This window comes from Scyliorhinus canicula, chromosome 26 (genome assembly GCF_902713615.1).
Source record: "Scyliorhinus canicula chromosome 26, sScyCan1.1, whole genome shotgun sequence".
Lineage (NCBI taxonomy): Eukaryota > Metazoa > Chordata > Chondrichthyes > Carcharhiniformes > Scyliorhinidae > Scyliorhinus > Scyliorhinus canicula.
The window spans coordinates 19122441-19147478 of record NC_052171.1 but is presented as its reverse complement, the minus strand read 5'-3'; the positions used below and the strand labels follow the sequence as shown (position 1 = coordinate 19147478).

Genomic DNA, 25038 nt, shown 5'->3' with positions numbered 1-25038 from the left:
AGATTAACGCGTTCGATTCGGACTACTCCTTCGTTTCTGTGTTCATTGATCGTGCATCAAGCCAAACAGCTTGTTCTCATATATACAACTCCTTTTGCTTTGTAAATGTTAAATTAGTCAGACTGGAAGCTAGGTTTTGCGAGACAGTAAGTTGAAATGCTCTTTGAAAAGAACAAGTCGGGAGACTCCTGTTTGACTGTGGATACGTGGATAGTTGAGGAGGAAGGTGTTTCTGTCAGAAAAACAGTAGTAATCGTCATTTCTTTTCAATTAACGTGTGTGTTGCTGGCTAGGCCAGCATTTTTATCATAGAATTTACAGTGCAGAAGGAGGCCATTCGGCCCATCGAGTCTGCGCCGGCCCTTGGAAAGAGCACCGTGTACAAGCCCATACCTCCACCCTATCCCTGTAACCCCACCCAACCTTTCTTTGTTTTGGACAGTAAGGGCACCCGGAGGAAACCCACGCAGGCACGGGGAGAACGTGCAGACTCCGCACAGACAGTGACCCAAGCCGGGAATCGAACCTGGGACCCTGGAGCTGCGAAGCAACTGTGCTGACCACAGTGCTACCGCGCCGCCCACACCCATCCATAATTGCCCCTTGGGAAGGTGGTGGTGAGCTGCCTTCTTGAACCGCTGCAGTCCAGGTGGTGTAGGTACACCCATAGTGCTGTTAGGGAGGGAATTCTAGTAATTTGACAATGTAGCAGCGGCCGATATATTTCCAAATGGGGGCGGTGAGTGAACTGGAGGAGAACCTCCAGGTGGTGGGGTTCCCAGATACCTACTGCTCTTGTTCTTCTAGGTGCTCGGGGCCACGGATTTGGAAAGTGCTGTCTCAGGAACCGTGATGAGTTCCTGCCGTAGATGGTACACACGGCTGCCACTATTTGCCGGTGGTGGTAAGAGGGAATGTTTGTGGATGGGGTCCACCACATTCCTGACTTGAGCCTTGTTGATGGTGGACAGACTTTGGGGCGTCTGACGGATAGTTAACTATTGCACCGATTAAAACTGAAAGGAAGAGTTATTGAAGCAAAATACTGCAGATGCTGCAAATCTGAAATATAAACAGAAATGGTGTAAAACCCCCAACCAGGTCTGGCAGCATCTGTGAAAGGGAACCAAAAGTTTACGATTCAAGTACAATGTTTCAAAGCAACCCCTAAACTCGGGATTTCTCTTTATTGACTGTTTCCAGGTCGATCTAAGAGTGTGATGCCAGGGGAGCACGTCACGTTATCAAACCGAGCTTCATCTCCCAACACATTGGAACGCCCTCTGAAGACAGGCTGGTTAAAGAAGAAGAGATCTCTGGTTAAGCAGTGGCAGTCCCGTTGGTTTGTTCTTCGTGGAGATAACCTGTGCTATTACAAAGAGGAGGAGGATGGCAAACCACAGGTACCAGATCAGATATACTTGCTGACAATGAAGCCCAGGATAGAACAAGGAAAATTCATGATCACCAGAGAACATTTAGGATCTAGTTAACTGTGGTAACGATATCTGGAGTTAGTAAATAATTTGATGTTGTTATTTTACAAGACCATTAACCGTGCACCTGTATTTAACCATATTCTTGCCCATCTTCAAGTCTTAAGATGGGGTGCCTGACAGGATGAGGCTAAGATTGTAATCAAATCAAGGTGGTTTGATGGTTCACGACCTGTGAAAGCCACAACAGGTCAACTCACCATGGAGTGTTCTCTCACGATAAGACATCTCCAGACTGATATATCACTGAGATCTGGAGAGTAAAAGAACTGAGACACTTCCTTGTTATCGGTACGAACCAGATCATGAGAGTTGTGTTTAATGCCCGGGACATATGCAGAGATGACACACCATCTTCCCTGTACGCTAATCCACCTGTGCACCAATAGTTTCTTTTGGGTGCTCTTAAATATCTGCTCTCAGGATTGCCGCTGCTTCCTATAACATCCCCTTTTTCTGTGACTGCAGCCAGGTTTACCTGAGTGCACACAGTGACCAGATACTCAACATACAATCAAAACATTGAACACTAATACCATCCTCAACTGGAAATTATTTGACTTGCTTCCACTGCTACCTGGGGCACGATTGACAAATTCCTCAAGAGATTGAATTTGAGATCAACTTGGTCCTGCATAATTTCATTCCCACCTCACTGGCCATCAGTACTGTAGGTAGGTTGTTGGCATTAATTCCAATAACTATACGTTGAGGAAGGTGGGGCAGTGGTCAGCAGAATCTCCCCGTGTCTGTGTGAGTCTCACCCACAAAACCCAAAAATGTGCAGGGTAGGTGGATTGGCCACGCTAAATTATCCCTTGATTGGAAAAAAATAACTGGGGCAGCACGGTGGCACAGTGGTTAGCATTGCTGCCTACGGTGCTGAGGACCTGGGTTCGAATCCCGGCCCTGGGTCACTGTCCGTGTGGAGTTTGCACATTCTCCCCGTGTCTTTGTAGGTTTCACCCCCACAACTCAAAGATGTGCAAGGTAGGTGGATTGGCCATGCTAAATTGCCTCTTAATTGGAAAAAATACTTGGATACACTAAATTTAAAAAGGGGGCAGCACGGTAGCATGGTGGTTAGCATAAATGCTTCACAGCTCCAGGGTCCCAGGTTCGATTCCCGGCTGGGTCACTGTCTGTGCGGAGTCTGCACGTCCTCCCCGTGTGTGCGTGGGTTTCCTCCGGGTGCTCCGGTTTCCTCCCACAGTCCAAAGATGTGCGGGTTTGGTGGATTGGCTATGCTAAATTGCCCGTAGTGTACTAAAAAGTAAGGTTAAGGGGGTGGTTGTTGGGTTACGGGTATAGGGTGGATACGTGGGTTTGAGTAGGGTAATCATTGCTCGGCACAACATCGAGGGCCGAAGGGCCTGTTCTGTGCTGTACTGTTCTATGTTCTATTGTAAATTTATTTAGAGAAACGTTGAGGAAGAATAAGTCTGAACCTAACCAGTCCCTTCTTTCCAGGACAGTAAAGTCATAGACTCTCCCAGTTCCTCCCAGAGTGAACTGCTTTATACCCTCTGGCAAATGATTCGCTAATCCTTCCCCAATTGGGGAGAGCTCTCTATTTAACTACCAACTTAAATCCTGCCTTCTCATTCAGCACAATTTCAAAATGGACTGTTGACAAAGGAAGGGTCACATTCAGGGCTGAAAGAAACAATTGCCTTCCTCATCCGTCGGAGCTGGACAAGGCAGGAACTCTTTGGGGCCGAACCTCGGAAACATGGGCGCTTTCCATGGTACATTCGGAAAAGGTGCCCCTCGATTCGAGAAAGCAGCAGGGCATTCATCGCATTGCAACAGTGTTGAAATAAGGAAACGAGTTCTTCGGTCGAAGAAAATGAAATGAAAATGAAAATCGCTTATTGTCACGAGTAGACTTCAATGAAGTTACTGTGAAAAGCCCCTAGTCGCCACATTCCGGCGCCTGTCCGGGGAGGCTGGTACGGGAATGTGATGTGAAAGTCAGGGTCACAAACCAAGGTTGCCTTTCCCACGATTGATGAGTTAGCGAAGCTCTCAGTCCCTCGTGAATCACCCTGAGATATCAGCGGGATTCTCCGCTGCGTCCGCAGCACACCCACGCCCGTGCGTTCCCCGGCAGCGCCAGGTACCAGAATGCCCGCGAGGACGCACCGCCCAGGAAAATGCAGCTGGCGGACCGGAGAATCTGTTAGGGCAAGTTCAATCATGCAAGCTGTTGTTATTTTCAACCATGTACATTGTGTAACCCTTTCCTCGGCTGTGCCTGAGTTACATCTGTCTTGTCTACAGGGTTGCATCCTGCTCAAAGAGAACAAAGTCAACGAAGTGCCACCGAACCCTGAATATCCAGGAAAGTTCCTCTTCGAGATCACCCCAGGTACACCCTCTCTCTGTTCCCTTGAAAGGCTCAGATTTTCAGCGTTTTGTTCAACCACCAAGTCTGGTACTTCCCAGGTTGAGGAAGATTCACAGCTCAGTGGCCATGTTCACCTATCCCTGTGTTCCTTTCCCCGAGGCAGGTCCTGCTGGGGTGGGGGTCAGCTTCTCCACCCTGTGTGTCAGCGTGGTGGTGGGGGGGGGGGGGGGAGGGAACCGCCTGGAAGTTTTGACACTGGAGAAGGGCGGGGTTTGAGAGGATGAAAGGGCGTTGCAATTCATGGGCATTGTTTATCTTCTTGCACTTGCAAGAATTGGAGGCCATCGAACATTGGTGGGGGTGGGCGTGGGTCTATTGGGGGGGGGGTGATGAAGACATTGTTTTTGGGGTGACCGTTAATTCTCATCTGGTCTTTTTGTTTTGTTGTCTCGGGAATGTATGGGTGGTGTTTGGGTTTGTATGTTGAAAGGGACGCTGTTTGTGGGGATTGATACTGTTCTTGTTATTGCTGGTTATCTTTTGTTGTGTATTTGATGAAAATGAGGAGAATATAACAAGATTTTCTTTTTAAATCGCTGCGTTCCTTCACTGTGGAGGGAAGGACAGTTCGGGAGGGCAGCGATTGTTTTTTCTGTGAGGAATGTTGTGAAGATTGTGCGTTGTTGCTGAGTGGGGACACAATGGGATTTGTTTGTGATGGTGAATATCCTTGTTTTCCACTCCCATTGTGGTCTTGCTCGCTCTGCTCCCCCCCCCCCCCCCCCCAATCTCTATAACTTCCTCCAGGCAATTCTGATCACGCCACTATCGGCGGCCTTGCCTTCGCCTGCCCTAGCTGAGGAATTTCCCCCTCAATCTTGTCCCCCCCCCCCCTCTCCTGGTCTTCCTTTCCTCCCAGTGGCAGACCAGACTGACACGGAAAGCAAGCCACGCTTGGAGTCTAAGCTCTGCTCTCCACCCAGTCCAACAGTACGTGGGATCCTCTGAAGCGAATGAGGGTTGGGAAAAGCCACAGAGCTGTACCGGAACTGGCCAGGCCACCGACTGAGTGAAGATTATGGGCCCCAGCAATCGTCTCCAAGACACTCGAGTGGCATTAACCCATTCATTAGGGGGCTGGTTTAGCTCACTGGGCTAAATCGCTGACCAAGCAGCACGGTTCGATTCCCGTACCAGCCTCCCCGGACAGGCGCCGGAATGTGGCGACTAGGGGCTTTTCACAGTAACTTCATTGAAGCCTACTCGTGACAATAAAGCGATTTTCATTACATTTCATTAGCATGCGAGAGGTGCTGAAACTCCTGTTAGAGCAGCATCAGGATGTCACCTCGATCAATATGACATTGGGATATATTCTCGGCACCCTTTCCACTGCAGGACAGAGCAATCCTTTGTACACTCAGGAAGCTGGCTGAAATAGGTTCCAACTTCTACTGCACTGTAGAATGGCTGCTTTAGAACATAGAACATAGAACATAGAACAGTACAGCACAGAACAGGCCCTTCGTCCCTCGATGTTGTGCCGAGCAATGATCACCCTACTCAAACCCACGTATCCACCCTATACCCGTAACCCAATAACCCCCCCCCTTAACCTTACTTTTTTTTTAGGACACTATGGGCAATTTAGCATGGCCAATCCACCTAACCCACACATCTTTAGACTGTGGGAGGAAACCGGAGCACCCGGAGGAAACCCACGCACACACGGGGAGGACGTGCAGACTCTGCACAGACAGTGACCCAGCCAGGAATCAAACCTGGGACCCTGGAGCTGTGAAGCATTTATGCTAACCACCATGCTACCGTGCTGCCCTTATCCCCCAACATTCTGAGCGAGGCGATTTCTCCTGTTTTTCTCGGTAATCTAGCCATTGTATCACTTCCTCCCATATTCACCAGGATAAGATCACGGGCGTTGAACCGTATCAGATTAACTGGGAAATAAGATAGGAGGATGCGGTCATCCGATAGACCTTTTTATGACAATATGCGTGTGTTGCTGGGTAGGTCCATCAGACCGTGCGTCCTGTGCAACCCCTTCCTGCTGTTTGAAGGACCATGTGCAGGCTAGAGTCTGTCCACCCCAGAGTCTGTCCAGCTGAAACCTGGCTTGTCAAGTTGCAGAGGATGTGAATCACTGTGGGCCAGGTTCTGTTCAACAGAACGTGGAGGAGAAAGCCCCGGAACTCCACCTCTCCTCTCTGCTGCTGTCAGTGAGACTGTGCTCTCACTCAAAGCAAAGAGACACCTTCTGAGTGTGTGACTCAATGGCAATTTGTTAGATTTTTAAACAAAAAATAGACCCACACACTTAAAGGTAGTTAATCCTAAATACCATGCCTGCTGCCGAAAGGTGAGCATTTTACTTTCAAACTTCCAATTTCAGATCAGAAAGCTCAGTTTACCCCTGGTCAGCATGGACCTGTTGGGTGGACCCAAGTACAGAGCAGGAATGATCCCTTTGTTAAATAGATTCTAGGCCCAAGCCGGGTGGATATAAAATGGAAAGTCCATCATTCTCATTTTACTATGATGTGGAGATGCCGGCGTTGGACTGGGGTGAGCACAGTAAGAAGTCTTACAACACCAGGTTAAAGTCCAACAGGTTTGTTTCAAACACGAGCTTTCGGAGCACGGCTCCTTCTTCAGGTGAAGCATGAAGAAGGAGCCGTGCTCCGAAAGCTCGTGTTTGAAACAAACCTGTTGGACTTTAACCTGGTCTCATTTTACTGGCAGAGGAATTCTGTTAATGGTCAGCTCAAACCAGCTTCTCGATGGACGCAAGGCCGTAAAGGCAACACCTGCCCTCTGATTCATACCAACCAGAGTCTGGTGTTTGAACACAGACACACACACACACACAGAGGGTTTATTCGCAAAATGCAGCATTGCATTTCCCCACCTCCTCCTGCACAACCTGCCAGTGCCTTTTATAGGCTCCTTAACCTATAGGGCAGCAGGGTAGCATGGTGGTTAGCATACATGCTTCACAGCTCCAGGGTCCCAGGTTTGATTCCCGGCTGGGTCACTGTCTGTGCGGAGTCTGCACATCCTCCCCGTGTGTGCGTGGGTTTCCTCCGGGTGCTCCGGTTTCCTCCCACAGTCCAAAGATGTGCAGGTTAGGTGGATTGGCCATGCTAAATTGCCCGTAGTGTCCTAAAAAGTAAGGTTAAGGGGGGGTTGTTGGGTTACGGGTATAGGGTGGATACGTGGGTTTGAGTAGGGTGATCATTGCTCGGCATAACATTGAGGGTCGAAGGGCCTGTTCTGTGCTGTACTGTTCTAATTAACCTGTCAAATTAACTCTTCTTTATATGTGCTCAAGATACTAAATCAATCAATCACCTCCACCTGTTTATCCTTCACAATAACACCTTTATTCAGAGCCTTCCTCCTTTCTCAACAATGAAGAAAGAACCCGGAAGGTCATTGGGGGAAGTCAAGGGGGAAGGGAATACGGAGTCACTGAATGCACGATAATCTATCCAGCCATCCAATCACTCCCGGCGACTATTATTGTGACACTGACCGAATTAAATGACTTGAAACCAGTGAGGAAAGTCACCTTTTGCTCGCACACATTCTGGATTTGACAAATTCAGCATTTTAAAATGGCTGGGAGGAAGAAATCCCCCAGCAGAATTTCCACAAACAGTTTCGCCTCCTGCAACTTCAAGTCCCATTCTCTCCGACGTGACGAACGAGGTGTGCCTGGTCGCGATGTGCGGCGGCAGTCGATTTGCTTCGAGGGGCAGGGAGCTGAGGGTGGGGCTGAGGAATGGGTGCTGGGATTCCCCAGTCCCTATACGAGTGGGTGGACCTTTGGGCCACCTCGCTGCATTGTGTGTCCTGATTCCCCCCCATGACCCAGGGCTGTAAAATCCCCCCCCCCCCCCCCCCAGCCCTTCTGTCCTCAGCTGTGTCAACTCCTCTGCACCAATTCTCCAACTGCCCAGCTACACACACACACAGTCTGAACTTGCACTCTGAAACTCCCCAAGGGTAAAGGACCAGTGCTTCTGAAATGAAAAATGAAATGAAACTCGCTTATTGTCACGAGTAGGCTTCAAATAAAGTTACTGTGAAAAGCCCCAAGTCGCCACATTCCAGCACCTGTTCAGGGGAGGCCGGTACGGGAGTTGAACTGTGCTGCTTTGGTCTGCTTTCAAAGCCAGTGATTTAGCCCAGTGTGCTAAACCAAAAGCTACTTGATAAATTCTGAGAAGGGGTTTTGAGTTCCCCTTTCCATGAGGACAAATAGGCAAGTCTTCAGGCAATTTATGCTAAAATATTTCCTGATTCCGAATAACTGCAAACATTTCTTTGAAGTCCCACTCTTCTACTCCAACCCATCCTCCAATGAATCGAGGATTCTCCAACTCCTTGGCTCGTCACTACACAGCATTCACCCTCCTGCCTCAGCTGCTCTTCCGAACCTACACCCGCACCAACTCATCCAACACTGGCCACCACCACCACCACCATCACCCCTTACCCCCTCACCACCACCACCCCTTACCCCTTCACCACCACCCCTTACCCCTTCACCACCACCCCTTACCCCCTCACCACCACCACCCCTTACCCCTTCACCACCACCCCTTACCCCCTCACCACCACCACCCCTTACCCCTTCACCACCACCCCTTACCCCCTCACCACCACCCCTTACCCCCTCACCACCACCCCTTACCCCCTCACCACCACCACCCTTACCCCTTCACCACCACCCCTTACCCCCTCACCACCACCCCTTACTCCCTCACCACCACCCCTTACCCCCTCACCATCACCCCTTACCCCCTCACCACCACCACCCCTTACCCCCACCACCCCTTACCCCTTCACCACCACCCCTTACCCCCTCACCACCACCCCTTACCCCCTCACCACCACCCCTTACCCCCTCACCACCACCCCTTACCCCCTCACCACCACCCCTTACCCCCTCACCACCACCACCCCTTACCCCTTCACCACCACCCCTACCCCCTCACCACCACCCCTTACCCCCTCACCACCACCCCTTACCCCCTCACCACCACCCCTTACCCCCTCACCACCACCCCTTACCCCTTCACCACCACCCCTTACCCCCTCACCACCACCCCTTACCCCCTCACCACCACCCCTTACCCCCTCACCACCACCCCTTACCCCCTCACCACCACCCCTTACCCCCTCACCACCACCCCTTACCCCCTCACCACCACCCCTTACCCCCTCACCACCACCCCTTACCCCCTCACCATCAGTGTCACAGCTTGCACCCAGCTCAGCCCTCTCTCCTTCCCTCAACCCCCACCCACAGGCTACTTCTCCACCCTCCTATTCACTGTTATGTTTTACTTCTCCACTGGAAAGAGGATTGGCTAACACAAAGATCCCGAGGTTCATGCAGTAAGGATTTGACAAGCCGCCAGCAGTATTACTCAATTGGGGAGCTTTTATATACACACACCTCAACTGGGAGCTTCCTCAGAACAAACTGAGCCTGAATCACATGACGCATTGCATCATTTCCTCTCCCATGATGCACCCAGAAAACATAACCACACCCACTTAAAGGTGTACCACGGGGTCATGTGATGTCGACGTGGGGGCTGTTGAATTTTCCCCACTGGCACTCCGCGTCTTTTAATCCTGATGCACAACTCAATATTATTTGATCCTCATGCGTGGGATCTGTGCTATGTTCCCGGAAGATCACGGTTAAAGTTGGACGATGTGGGCGGGGGGGGGGGGCCGGAGTTAAGTCAAGAGAATCCTTGCTTGATTGAGACAGTGGGAGATGGCCAGGGTGGGGCCCAGCTCGAGGTGGCGGTTTTACTGGTGATCGGGCCTCCGCTTCAGCGATGCCGTTGGCGTGGTGATGATGGCTACCGTTGTGAGTGAAGGTCTCGGCCCCCCGGCACGTGTTATTGGTGCGCACATTGATGAACAGCAAAATATCCTGAGGTGAATAACAGCAAACGGGATTATTATTTAAACGATAAAATATTAAAGCATGCCGCTGTTCAGAGAGACTTGGGTGTGCTAGTGCATGAGTCACAGAAGGTTGGTTTACAAGTGCAACAGGTGATTAAGAAGGCAAATGGAATTTTGTCCTTCATTGCTAGAGGGATGGAGTTTAAGACTAGGGAGGTTATGTTGCAATTGTATAAGGTGTTAGTGCGGCCACACCTGGAGTATTGTGTTAAGTTTTGGTCTCCTTACTTGAGAAAGGACGTACTGGCGCTGGAGGGTGTGCAGAGGAGAATCACTAGGTTAATCCCAGAGCTGAAGGGGTTGGATTATGAGGAGAGGTTGAGTAGACTGGGACTGCACTCGTTGGAATTTAGAAGGATGAGGGGGGATCTTATAGAAACATTTAAAATTATGAAGGGAATAGATAGGATAGATGCGGGCAGGTTGTTTCCACTGGCGGGTGACAGCAGAACTAGGGGACATAGCCTCAAAATAAGGGGAAGTAGATTTAGGACTGAGTTTAGGAGGAACTTCTTCACCCAAAGGGTTGTGAATCTATGGAATTCCTTGCCCAGTGAAGCAGTTGAGGCTCCTTCATTACATGTTTTTAAGGTAAAGATAGATAGTATTTTGAAGAATAAAGGGATTAAGGGTTATGGTGTTCGGGCCGGAAAGTGGAGCTGAGTCCACAAAAGATCAGCCATGATCTAATTGAATGGCGGAGCAGGCTCGAGGGGCCAGATGGCCTACTCCTGCTCCTAGTTCTTATGTTCTTATGAATGGCTGAGGCAGAGAAGGAATCCTGTCAGTTGACAGATAGGGCAAACTTTCAGAGCAACCTGAATTGTTGTTGAATCGTTTCTTTTTCTTTTTTTTAAAATAAATTTAGAGTACCCAAATTCATTTTTTTTCCAATTAAGGGGCAATTTAGCGTGGCTAATCTATCTACCCATTTTGGGTTTTGGGGGTGAGAACCACGCAAACACGGGGAGAATGTGCAAACTCCACACGGACAGTGACCCAGAGCCGGGATCGAACCTGGGACCTCTGCGCCGTGAGGCAGCAGGGCTAACCCACTGTGCCACCGTGCTGCCCCTATGTTTTCAGGCCGTGTGCACGGTCGCACTTTGGTTAAAGATTGAGTGCATCGCGGGATTTGAACTTGCTGATTCACTTGTTGTCCTGGTGTTTTACAGGGGGCTACAGTGACCAAGATCGGATAGGAAGTGTGTATGAGACGTACCTGCTGATGGCCAACTCCCACAACGAAATGAAAGAGTGGGTCAAAGCAATTCGTCGCATGATGGGAACAGCGAGTGGAGGTACCCTGCTACATTCAGCCACTTCTCTTCAATAAACGCTCTGGGTGCTGACAAGCCTGCACACCGCCATGTAAATGCTACAAAGAACATGGACAAGTGTCCAGGCTGTCACTCCCAGTGCAACACTGCGGGAGGGCCGCACAATGGGAAATTAAGCCCTGCCTGTCCTCTCAATTCAGGGGGCACGTTTCCCTGCTGCTCTGACCAATGTCATCACTCATTGAGCACCACAGGAATAGACGACCCGGCCATTCGCAAGCTCTGGATGCTGAAGCGAAGCTCGGCATAAATAGGTTTCCTGCAGCGCCTCAAGATACTTGGTTAGTTTCAAGTGTTTTGGGACATCCTGAGGACGTGACAGGTGCAACGTAAATGCAAGAGCTTTCCCGGCCCCCTCCTCCCCTGCCAGTCCCAACCATGTTGGACTTTTACTGGGACAAGAGCCCACATTGTGCCATTGATATGATCACCAATTTACTAAGTGTGCCTCCCGGTAAAAGTTCTGACGCTCGTTTGGTGAGTGGGTCCATTGACTGAACCAGGACGATCGGCAAACGTTTATCCATATTCTATCTTGCTGACCTCAGCCAGGCGAGCTGTCCCTGTCGCCACGCTTGGCTTTGCCACTGGATAACCAATGACTTGTGCTGTGAGAAGCTGGAATGTGCCTTTATGGCAATTGCAGCATGCCACCACTTTAAGGGAAGTGTGTCCTGTGATCCATCCTCACTTTCACTTATACCTGGAGCAGGGCACAGCACACACAACCCTGCGGCCGCTACCCTCGAGCATTCGATCCATGTTGGGTGTGGAATAAATAACAAACATCCCAACCTTTTCGCACACATTCCCGGTGAGCAATTGGTGCCTTTATATCATTGTAACCCATCTGACATGAGATACAAGGGCATGGGGGGGCCAGGTGAGGAGAGGGTTCAGCTGGGCCATCGACCCATTACTGAGTGGGCAAGCACACCAGATCAACTCCCAGTGGAAAACCAGAATGAAGGTAGGCAATACCTGTAAAAATTGGGACCCAACATCAAATCTTCATGGCAGAGGAATAGAGATCAAACTGGATGGAACATATGTCTTAAGAAATAAAGGGCGCCATTTAACTGAATGGGAACAAAGTCCCACAGCGAGCAAGTATAGCCACGTGTTTCCTGGCACTCGCCTTCCCGTGTGTGCGTGGGTTTTCTCCGGGTGCTCCGGTTTCCTCCCACAGTCCAAAGATGTGCGGGTTAGGTGGATTGGCCATGCTAAGTTGCCCGTAGTGTCCTAATAAAAGTAAGGTTAAGGGGGGGGTTGTTGGGTTACGGGTATAGGGTGGATACGTGGGTTTGAGTAGGGTGATCATTGCTCGGCACAACATTGAGGGCCGAAGGGCCTGTTCTGTGCTGTACTGTTCTATGTTCTATAAAGCAACACACAACACGAAAAAATGGCACCTGGGTCAGATAGGGGACCTGAGCCGAAGTCGCACACAGACCCCGTTTTGTGTAGCGAGAGATCGGGACGCCATTTTTAAATAGCGCCCTGATCTCTGGAGTCCCCGAAACAAACCCCAAACGCCCCCCCCCCCCCCCACTCCCCAAGCCTCTACCCAGCATGGGAGGGTGCAAACATCCACTGAAGTGATGACCATGGAGTGGGGACCACCTCGGAGAACATCCCTATGATTTACGGCACCAGGTTAACCATTATTCAACCATGGGGTGGATAGCTGAAGAAATACATGAAATGGATGTTCCCCGAGACATTAAGTTGTGGGAACAGAAGGAGGCCACTCAATCCATGCTCACCATGAAGAGATCCTTGTATCTACTAGGACTTTATATTGAAGAGGATGATGCTGGCAAACATGCAGATTGATTGATTGGAGCCTCCAGGTTCTATATGTAACACACAAAGCGGGGTCAAATCTGCATCTGAAGTAACGATACACTTTGCTTAAAAAACATTCACATAGAAACTCAGTAAGAGCGATTTATAATCAAGGCGGAAGGTATGGATGGAGTAGTTTTTCATTCCCACTCAGAGCTGTTGGCATCTGCAATGCAATGTCTGAAATAGTGGTGGAAATGTATTCACGTTACAGTTTAAGAAGGGAATTGAACAGGTTGGTGAAGGCGAGGAACTGACAGGGCTATGGTGTAGGACTCAGATCAAGGGCTTTCACAAAAGGGCCAGCATAGCCACCATGGGCCAAAAGGCCTCTTCTGGCTGTGCTCCCAGGTTCTTTCCGCTCGGTGTCAGTCAAGGGGCCAAACGGGACAGAGTTGGTTTTGTGACACATCCTGTCCTTCAAGCTCCAAGGAAATGTCAGATGTGGCTGACCGGCCTCGACTCTTTCTCTTCCTCCAGCTGTTTTTGGTCAACGTTTGGTGGACACCATGGTTTACGAGCAGAAGTTTGGGAAACACCTGGTGCCCATGGTAGTGGAGCAGTGCGCAGACTTCATTCGCGAGCACGGACTGAATGAGGAAGGGGTCTTCCGCTTGCCGGGGCAAGACAACCAGGTGAAGGAACTGAGGGATGCTTTCGATTCTGGAGAGAGGCCAACCTTTGATAGGTATGCAACTCGCGACTTGGAGGCCAATGACCAGACCCTGAATTCTGAGCACACGGCTATGACTGAACTGATTGGCGGGCTACATTTCAGCCTGGCCTCACGGTGACCAGCGTGAAAAGCCAGCAATACTGCTGGGCGGCCAATTTCTCTCCCAATCTTTGTGCAAATCAGAATTGGAAATAAATATGGGAAGAAATGAAAGAAGGGACGCCAATTCCTTATCTCCTATTTGACACATTTGTACAAGGCTGCCTCCATGGAAATGGCACGTGCATAATAGCGTTCATTTTGTCCAAAATTAAGCCAACCATCACTCCAATAAAACACGATCACTACAACAGCGCCCTTATTCTGTGTCTGGACCCCGGGGTCAGTCTTTTCGTTACGCCCAAGAAGGACGCGTTGCGCGAGTAACTGTCCTCCGGCCAATCTTTCTGATCACTCCCACTGCCATGGGTCACACAGGAGTATATTTTCTGCTATGAGGATTTCATGTACTTCGGAGACAAACATGCGGAGAAAGATCAATAGGAAAGACCTATAGTCCGTCCAACCTACACATGATAATTCTGGTGTTCTTGGGCACCACAAGACAGAGTGACAGATAGTTTCCTCTTGGGCCCCCACTCAGTGATTGGAAGGAGGTTCGGAGACTTTATCCCAGTGAGACCTGTGTAGAGGCGGGCGTTGTGCAATGACAGGCCTCCAGGTTGTTTGACCTGGTATAGCCAATTGGTAAAGCTGAAACCCCGGCAGCAGAACGCAAAGCAATGGAAGTGTAGCAGTCGTTACAGAGGACGGGGAGAAATAATGGGAGGTGGATCCTGCGTCACCAGCAAAGTTACGCTTCTCAAAATGCAGCTGCTATTCCTTAGGGACAAGACAAGCGAGCACTCCTGTGGTCTGGGTGAATTACAGCCCAGTTGAGGGGAATAAAAAGCTTCCTCCTCCTCCTCGTGCTCAAACCAAGGGTTTGGGTTAAAGGATGTTTTTCTCCATAGAATCCCCACAAGGCAGAAGGAGGCCATTCAGCCCATCGAATCTGCGCCGACCTTCCAAAAGAGCACATGTGCAGGCTCGCACCCTGTCCCCATAATAACCCACCTAATCCTTTGGACACTGAGGGGCAGTTTAGCGTGACCCAATCCATATAACACGCACATCTTTGGACTGTGGGAGGAAACCGGAGCACCCGGAGGAAACCCACGCAGACTCGGGAAGAACGTGCAAACACCACACAGACAGCGACCCAAGGCCGGGATTGAACCTGTCGCTGTGAGGCAGCAGTGCTAACCACTGTGCTGCCGTAATGAATGCCATTGAGGGAAGGATTGAGGGGGCAGCACGGTAGCATTGTGGATAGCACAATCGCTTCACAGCTCCAGGGTCCCAGGTTCGATTCCGGCTTGGGTCACTGTCTGTGCGGAGTCTGCACATCCTCCCCGTGTGTGCGTGGGTTTCCTCCGGGTGCTCCGGTTTCCTCCCACAGTCCAAAGATGTGCAAGTTAGGTGGATTAGACATGCTAAATTGCCCTTAGTGTCCAAAATTGCCCTTAGTGTTGGGTGGGGTTACTGGGTTATGGGGATAGGGTCGAGGTGTTGACCTTGGGTAGGGTGCTCTTTCCAGGAGCCGGTGCAGACTCGATGGGCCGAATGGCCTCCTTCTGCACTGTAAATTCTATGAAAACTCTATGACTGGTGGAGCTTTTATTGTCCCTCTCCCATGACCTACGACTGGCTCCGAATAAGAGGGTGCCCAGAAGGACTAGCTTCTCCAGCGCTGACATTACATCCCAACAGTGATGGAGACTCACTTGGGTCCATTCCCCCAGTCCTGTATAATTGTCACACCTTGTGCAGCAACTCAGCTGGAACCATCTTCACGGGCAGTTTCCCTTCGCACCGGCATCCAAGTGAACTCAGGCTGATAATAATAATAATAATCGCTTATTGTCACCAGTAGACTTCAGTGGAGTTACTGTGAAAAGTTGCCACATTAATTGGGGAATGAACGATTGCTCAGACATTGTTAGCTGGTCATTGGCAACAGACGCACGTCGGAGCCGGGATTAACATGGTGTTGGTTAATGTCCCCATCATTCCCATTTTACACATGTTGAAACTGTCCTTTCCCCCCCTCTCCCAGGGATACGGATGTGCACACTGTAGCCTCTCTGTTCAAGCTCTACCTCAGAGAGCTCCCAGAACCAGTCATTCCCTGGTCCCAGTATGACGATTTCCTTGCCTGCAGCCAGCGAATAAACAGCAACGAGGAGGAGGTAGGTCTTACTCTCTGTCTCTGTGTTCTGCAGTGTTGGATGTCCAAGGTGTCGATCTTATAAACTAAACACAATGTCTGAGGCTCACTGCGCATGTTTGACAACAAGGGGACGAGCGGACATGATAAATACCAGCGTGTTTTACAAAATGACAATGGGGGGGGGGAGATTTGATGGGCTGCAGAGCGAGAGGATGACCATCTGGAGTAGGCAATACCGGCTGAGTACCGATGGAGAGTGGAAGAATCGCGTGGATCTTCCCTCAGCTCCTCAATCTTTATACTGGAGCCCAGGCCACAGCTGTCACCAGGTTACTGGTTTGGGTGTAATTCCTCCTACGGAATTTGCTACCCCAGAGTGCGGTGGATGCTGGGATAGTGTATAAATTTCAGGAGGAGTTAGACAGGTTCCTAATTGGCAAGGGGTTGAAGGGTTAAGGAGAGCGGGCAGGACGGTGGAGTCAAGGCCATGATGAGATCAGCCATGGTGGTATTGAACGGCAGAGCAGGCTCAAGAGGCTAAGTTGCTCCAGCTCCTAGTTCTTATGTTCGAATAAAGAACTATTCTGTCCAATCCCACATTCCAATTCTTGGTCAGTAGCCCAGTGGGTAACAGCACCTCCAGCTCAAATCTGGTGTTCTTGATGAATAAGGGGATCGGGGGTTATGGGGAGAAGGCAGGAGAACAGGGATGAGAAACATGTCAGCCAAGATAAAATGGCGGAGCAGGCTCGATGGGCTGAATGGCCTAATTCTGTTCCTACATTTTATGGTCTTATGTCAAAGTGTTTGGTGTGGCATACTGGTTAGCACTGCTGCATCACTGAAACAGGGACCCAGGTTCAATTCCGGCCTCGGGTGACTGTGTGGAGTTTGCTTTTTCCCCCGTGTCTGCGCGGGTTTCCTCCGGGTGCTCCGGTTTCCTCCCACAGTCCAAAGATGTGCCGGTTAGGTGGATTGGCCATGCTAAAATTGCCCCTTAAGGTCAACAGGGGTTGCAAGGAGACAGGCCAGCGGAGTGGGCCTGTGTGGAGTGCTCTTTCAGAGGGCCAGTGCAGACTCGATGGGCCGAATGGCCACCTTCAGCACTGCATGTTCGATGAATCTGTTCTATGTGTTCATACTGACATCTGCTGGACATCGCGAGACAACCCATGCTGCTGTTAATGTCCAAATGTGTTTCCATCCACCCCTCTTCATTTAATCCCACCCCCAGATCTTCCCATCCTTTCTCCCTCATGTACTGAGATACTTTCTCTGCCAATGCGTCAATACTATTTCACCTCAATCATGCGTTCCACTCTTTTTTCACCACTCTCTGTGGGTCACGAGGTTTCCCCCGATTGCCATTATTTAAAAGTCTTCATTACTAATACAGAAAGGGGATAGTATTAACAATGAAATTAGAGGCTGCAGCGAACAGTTAGAATGTGAGTGGTGACCAGCAACTAGAGGTCATCAACTTCAGGTCACACGCCGAACAATGGGGAGGCTAGAAGGAAAACTCAACGAGTGGAAGCAGAATCCATCCACAACATTGATGCGATTCTGAAGTTTCGAGATTGTTACGTTTCAGAACCGTGTTTTTAAGATAAAATGAAGGGGGTCGCGTGAACTCTTCTTAAATCTGTCTGACAAGTCTGGATAGTTTTATAGAGATTAGCAGGGGCCCAGATTGCTCAGCTGGGAAGAAGGTGCAAGGCCTTTACACTGGGAGACAAGGGCAGCAGCCTGTGAACTGACAGTAAATAGACTAGGAGTCTCCAAAGTCCCCGAAAGGTGCTGAGAATGTCGGGTTGTAAATATTACGCTTCAAACTGTTCACTTTGACCCGAGGTGAAAAAAAGTTGGGCTCTCAAGGCAGCATCTCTACCTGAATACAAAGCCCATGTGATTCACATGTGATGGGCTTTGAGATGGGAGGCAGACAGAGGAAGCATTGTAATATTGGGTTCTAGTTTTCCTGTATATCACAGGCTGGTTAATTTACCAGAACCTGGGAAGGTCAGAGAGCAGACAGAGAGGCAAAAAGTCTGTACTGTTCAGTACGTTGGAACGCAGGTGGAAGCTCAGATTGGAAAGATCAAATTTGTGGGTAATTAAAGCAAAGCTAGAATATTTGACCAGCTTGCGCTCGAGTGATAGTCTCCAGTAATACTCTCACCGTGAAGGACAATTCTGAGATTAAAAATTACCAGGCTGAGAAAGGAAAAAAAAAAACAGAAGTAAATGGTCAAGTGCTAAGAATCATCTTGAACTGCGTCTGGGAGAACTGAGTGTCTGCTTGAAGGATATTGTAATGTATTGCCTGAGTCCATTTTTAAAAAGCTTATTTTAAAAATAAGAAGGTGGGTATTCGTTTCTGCGGTCTGAAGTATAAGATGCCCACAAAAATACTGTTTAGTCAAGAATAGTTTTTTTTAGTTTGTTACAGTGAAAGTCTTAAAACATGAAATTTTCTGCCATCCTGTTAAGCTATTAGCTGGAAGCTCAAATTTCTTTGTGTGATCGGTCCCTTTGGGGATTGTAACATTTCTAAGGCAATTTAAAAGGGACGAGGGGGTGGGGAACGGGAATTGCACAGGGAGCCAGCATGGTCTGATGACCTGATTGGCTTCCGTTGTCAGTGCAAGGTTGCCTGTGAGAAATGATAGCAGGAAGAATATTGGAACCAGGGGGGCAAAGATTCCTCGGAATAAAACCAGAAGTTCTGTCAAATAGGTCCACAGGAAGATGGACCGCAATCGAATGATAATTATTATATTTTAACCGTTTCTTCTGGGACCAGCGGATTGTGGGTTTGAAAAGAGGCAGGATGTAGTTTATGATCATTTGGTTTGGCACGTGACAATTTTGTTTTTCCTCGACAGGGGAGGCAGGAGCTGATGTCACAGGTGTCATTCCTCCCCCAGGTGAACTGCAACCTGCTCAGCTACATCTGCAGGTGAGATACCCCCCCCCCCCCCCCCCCCCCCCCCGATCTTATCAGAATGGCAAGTCCGGGATTCATTGTAACCAGTCTGTGGCACTCGAGGGATACGTCCTGATAAACATTGCTGGTTTGGGAGCCACGGATACCGGATTGGGAATGGACAGGCACGGGAGTGGGAACAAAATGCATTATTGGGATGTGGATGCTGCTGGCCCGCCTCGCATTTATTACCCACCCTTCATTGCCCCTTCAGGAGGTGGCTGGTGAGCCGCCTTCTTGAACCGCTGAAGTCGTGAGGTGTAGGTACACCCACCGTGCTGTTAGGGAGGAGGCCCTAGCATTTTGACCCAGCCACAGTGAAGGAACGGCCGATAGACAAAAGAACAAAGAAAAGTACAGCACAGGGACAGGCCCTTCGGCCCTCCAAGCCATTGCCGACCATGCTGCCCGTCTAAACTAAAATCTTCTACACTTCCTGGGTCCGTATCCCTCTATCCCCATCCTATTCATGTATTTGTCAAGATGCCCCTTAAACGTCACTATCGTCCCTGCTTCCACCACCTCCTCCGGCAGCGAGTTCCAGGCACCCACTACTCTCTGTGTAAAAATGCCTCGTTCATCTCCTCTAAACCTTGCCCCTCGCACCTTTAACCTATGCCCCCTAGTAATTGACCCCTCTACCCTGGGGAAAAGCCTCTGACTATCCACTCTGTCTATGCCCCTCATAATTTTGTCGACCTCTATCAGGTCGCCCCTCAACCTCCGTCGTTCCAGTGAGAACAAACCGAGTTTATTCAACCGCTCCTCATAGCTAATGCCCTCCATACCAGGCAACATCCTGGTAAATCTCTTCTGCACCCTCTCTAAAGCCTCCACATCCTTCTGGTAGTGTGGCGACCAGAATTGAACACACTACTCCAAGTGTGGCCTAACTAAGGTTCTGTACAGCTGCAACATAGAACATAGAACAGTACAGCACAGAACAGGCCCTTCGGCCCTCGATGTTGTGCCGAGCAATGATCACCCTACTCAAACCCACGTATCCACCCTATACCCGTAACCCAACAACCCCCCCTTTAACCTTACTTTTTAGGACACTACGGGCAATTTAGCATGGCCAATCCACCTAACCAGCACATCTTTGGACTGTGGGAGGAAACCGGAGCACCCGGAGGAAACCCACGCACACACGGGGAGGACGTGCAGACTCCGCACAGACAGTGATCCAGCCGGGAACCGAACCTGGGACCCTGGAGCTGTGAAGCATTTATGCTAACCACCATGCTACCGTGCTGCCCCAAATATGATATATTTCCAAGTCGGAAAGGTGTGTGGCTCGGAGGGGAACATCCAGGCAATGGTGTCCCTGGCCAGCTTGTGTGCTATTCAATGCTTCTATAATCCTCAGGGTGTACATGTTTGACCCTGCTGTTGTCTTCTTCTCCACAAAATGGCCATTGTTCCAGAAGGTGCAGAGCCAATGTTTCCTCTCTGTTTCCCGCACAGCTTTCTCTACGAAGTGCAGCAAAACGCCAGCATCAATAAGATGAGCGTGGACAACCTGGCCACCGTCATCGGGGTGAATCTCCTCAGGCCCAAAATCGAAGATCCTGTGGCCATCATGAGAGGCAAGTCCGAGGTGTTTGATGGTTCCTCAGCTCTGTCTGAATTCTCAACCATGGGCGGCGGGCGGGTCCCATGGCAACACGAGGCATCTCCTGTCAGCACAGTAACTGGGCAGGGTGCTGGGACTCAGCAGAGGGGCAACTGGCCTGCCCATATCCTGATCTCATCTGTGCTTTCATTTTGGGGGCAAATGTAGAGAACGAGACTAGAAGTCAGGATATCAACTTTACATGCACACAAGGACAGGTCAGAGGCTGGGAGCTCTGAAGCAGGGAATGCAACATCAAAATCCCCAAAGCCTGTCCACCATCTCCACGGCACAAGTCAGGAGTAATGGAAATTCTCTCCACTTGCCTGGATGAGTGCGGCTCCAACAACAATCAAGAAGCTCGACACCATCCAGGACAAAGCAGCCCCGTTTGACTGCTCCCCCTTCCACAAACATTCACTCCCTCCACCACTGACTCACAGTGGCAGCCGTGTGTACCATCTACAAGATGCACTGCAGCAACTCACCAAGGTTCCTTCAACAGCACCTCTCAAACCCATGAGCTCTACCACCCAGAGGGTCAAGGGTAGTCCAAAGATGTGGGCAGCACGGTAGCATAGTGGTTAGCACAATTGCTTCACAGCTCCAGGGTCCCAGGTTCGATTCCCGGCTGGGTCACTGTCTGTGTGGAGTCTGCACGTCCTCCCCGTGTGTGCGTGGGTTTCCTCTGGGTGCTCCGGTTTCCTCCCACAGTCCAAAGATGTGCAGGTTAGGTGGATTGGCCGCGCTAAATTGCCCTTAGTGTCCAAAATTGCCCTTAGTGTTGGGTGGGGTTACTGGGGGTAGGGTGGGGTTGTGGGCTTGGGAAGGGTGCTCTTTCCAAGAGCCAGTGCAGACTCGATGGGCCGAATGGCCTCCTTCTGCACTGTAACTTCTATGAACTATGAACAATCTATGTGCAGGTTAGGTGAAATGAAAAATGAAAATCGCTTATTGTCACGAGTAGGCTTCAAATGAAGTTACTGTGAAAAGCCCCTAGTCGCCACATTCCGCCGCCTATTCGGGGAGGCTGGTACAGGAATCGAACCATGCTGCTGGCCTGCCTTGGTCTGCTTTAAAAGCCAGCGATTTAGCTCAGTGAGCTAAACCAGCCCCCAGCCCCCAGAGGTGGATTGGCCATGTTAAATTGCCCTTCATGTCCAATAATTTTAGGTGGGGTTACTGGGTTACGGTGATAGGGTGGAGGCGTGGGGTGTTCTTTCCAAGGGCCGGTGCAGACCCGATAGGCTGAATGGCCTCCTTCTGTACTGTATGTATTCTATGAGATACATGGGAACAGCACCGCCTACGTGTCCCCCCCCCCCCCCCCAAGTCACTCCCATCCTGGCCTGGAACTATTCTGCTGTTCCTTCATCGTCACTGGGCCTAAATTCACCCTAACCGCGCCGTGGGTCTACATGGACAGCAGTGGTTCAAGAAGGCAGCTCACCACCAGCTTTCCAAGGGCATTTAGGAACGGGCAATAAGTTCTGGCCCAACCAATGATGTCCTGTAAAAAAACCATTCCAACAACTGGTGAGAGTGATGTTCAGAGATGGCTGGAGGGAGTTTCACTGCCTTTCGGTGATGATCAGAGCCAGGTCACATTGAAGGAAGGGAAGGTTGAGAAGAGAAAGAAAAAGTAAAGAAAACGACTTGCATTTTCATGGGAGCGCAGCAGCCCTCTGAGTAATGGACCCACACACACACACACACTTCACTGTCGTGATTCATTTACCAGGGTGGGGGTTGCTGTGATGTGGCAGGTATTTCACACACAGCAAGACCACTGCACCCCCCACCCCCTCCCATCTTTTCACATGTGGAAACATGGATTGTAAAATCAAACCAAGCAAGCGAACGACATCCATAAATCGAGAGAACCGGAGACATCGAGCGGCAGCAGTGAAAGCAACATCCAGGTAGAGACGTTGAGAAGTAGACATTTCAGTCCTGATCCGCGATGATTTGACCTCACAAACCACAACTTGCATTGACATTGTGACTGGAACGCAGTGGCATATCCAGGTGCTTTGCAGGATGGGCTGGCGCGCCACATCCAGGGTTATTAGGAGAGGTAAGCAAAACATTGATCAATGTGTCTTCAAGGAGGAAGGGGATAGAGAGAGAGAGATGGATATATACAAACAGGGCATTGAGGGAGTTGGCGGGTTGGAGGTTACAGAGTGATACATTTTCAGGCCTGGATGGTGTGTGACTTGGAGGCTGTCTAGCCAACTGAGTAGGCCGCTCTCCCTTCCTTCCATCCTGTTGTGTTATGTACTCTGGGATAACACAGGCTGCAACTCGATGCAGCTTTGACCAAAAGATACTCCAGACTTTGAAGTAAGTTCAATGTGATTTATTGAACCATTAGCACAGTTGTCTATGAGTTCGACTCTCCTACTAATCTGGCTATAGTAACTCAGTCTAACTAACCAGTCTGCTCTAAGCCACGTGGTGGGTGTGATGCTTCTGATCAGCCCCTGCCCTTCTCTCCAAGTGTCGCCTGTGGAAAGAGACAGAGCATGTGTGCCCTGTCCTTATATATGGGTTGTATAATGCCCCCTTGTGGTAGTGTCACCTCAGGGTGTCTTAGCTGTGTGTCTGCATGTCATGACATCTCCTGTGCTCCCTCTAGTGTTTACTTAGTTGTTGTGTATTTACATTAACCGCTTGTGTATTTACAGTGATGCATATCACCACACATCCCACTGAAAAAACTGGACAGAAAAATAAGTCAATTTTCCATCGTTTGTTTCCGAGACAGGGACACCGCAGATTCAGAAGTTGATGTCCGTCCTGATCAGCAAGCATGACGAACTGTTTCCCAAACTCGAGTATAAACCTCCTTCCCCTTTGAGAACGTCCGTGCAGCGAAGTATGGTTGGCTGGGGCGCGGCAGACTTGGCCACAGGAACGGCAGTTGCAGCACACGCGGTGAGTGAGGCGAGTCGCACAACCCGATCACCAGCATCATTGCAGCCAATCCCCACCATCGCACCACACTCGAGTCCACAGCAGGTTGCGTCTCATCGTTCCCCTTCAATCCATCAGCACTCTCTTACCGTGCAGTGTGAATTGTTGCTGCCTCAGTCACATGTTGGTAATTTCTTGCATCTACCCTGATGAGTGCATGGCACAATGAGATGAGATTTTTTTCTCCGCAACATTAAAGTTCTGTACTACCAAACGACTACCTTATAGAACATAGAACGATACAGCGCAGTACAGGCCCTTCGGCCCTCGATGTTGCACCGACATGGAAAAAAACTAAAGGCCATCTAACCTACACTATGCCCTTATCATCCATATGCTTATCCAATAAACTTTTAAATGCCCTCAATGTTGGCGAGTTCACTACTGTTGCAGGTAGGGCATTCCACGGCCTCACCACTCTTTGCGTAAAAAACCCACCTCTGACCTCTGTCCTATATCTATTACCCCTCAATTTAAGGCTATGTCCCCTCGTGCTAGCCACCTCCATCCGCGGGAGAAGGCTCTCGTTGTCCACCCTATCTAACCCACTGATCATTTTGTATGCCTCTATTAAGTCACCTCTTAACCTTCTTCTCTCTAACGAAAACAACCTCAAGTCCATCAGCCTTTCCTCATAAGATTTTCCCTCCATACCAGGCAACATCCTGGTAAATCTCCTCTGCACCCGTTCCAAAGCTTCCACGTCCTTCCTATAATGAGGCGACCAGAACTGTACGCAATACTCCAAATGCGGCCATACTAGAGTTTTGTACAACTGCAACATGACCTCATGGCTCCGGAACTCAATCCCTCTACCAATAAAGGCCAACACACCATAGGCCTTCTTCACAACCCTATCAACCTGGGTGGCAACTTTCAGGGATCTATGTACATGGACACCGAGATCCCTCTGCTCATCCACACTACCAAGAATTTTACCATTAGCCAAATATTCCGCATTCCTGTTATTCTTTCCAAAGTGAATCACCTCACACTTCTCCACATTAAACTCCATTTGCCACCTCTCAGCCCAGCTCTGCAGCTTATCTATGTCCCTCTGTAACCTGCAACATCCTTCCGCACTGTCTACAACTCCACCGACTTTAGTGTCATCTGCAAATTTACTCACCCATCCTTCTGCGCCCTCCTCTAGGTCATTTATAAAAATGACAAACAGCAACGGCCCCAGAACAGATCCTTGTGATACGCCACTCGTAACTGAACTCCATTCTGAACATTTCCCATCAACTACCACTCTCTGTCTTCTTTCAACTAGCCAATTTCTGATCCACATCTCTAAATCACCCTCAATCCCCAGCCTCCGTATTTTCTGCAATAGCCGACTGTGGGGAACCTTATCAAACGCTTTACTGAAATCCATATACATCACATCAACTGCTCTACCCTCGTCTACCTGTTCAGTCACCTTCTCAAAGAACTCGATAAGGTTTGTGAGGCATG

General features: G+C 49.8%; 1 protein-coding gene across 1 annotated transcript in view; it reads left to right on the top strand.

Moving 5' to 3' along the window:
• The window catches only part of arhgap25 (Rho GTPase activating protein 25), a 63322-nt gene that overhangs the window by 25881 nt on the left and 12403 nt on the right, over window positions 1-25038 (top strand). The window contains exons 2-9 of the mRNA XM_038785632.1: window positions 1204-1403; window positions 3780-3867; window positions 11034-11159; window positions 13527-13734; window positions 15881-16013; window positions 18883-18956; window positions 20451-20572; window positions 23369-23538. Coding sequence (XP_038641560.1) covers window positions 1204-1403; window positions 3780-3867; window positions 11034-11159; window positions 13527-13734; window positions 15881-16013; window positions 18883-18956; window positions 20451-20572; window positions 23369-23538 — 1121 coding nt within the window. The remainder of the gene's footprint in view (window positions 1-1203; window positions 1404-3779; window positions 3868-11033; window positions 11160-13526; window positions 13735-15880; window positions 16014-18882; window positions 18957-20450; window positions 20573-23368; window positions 23539-25038) is intronic.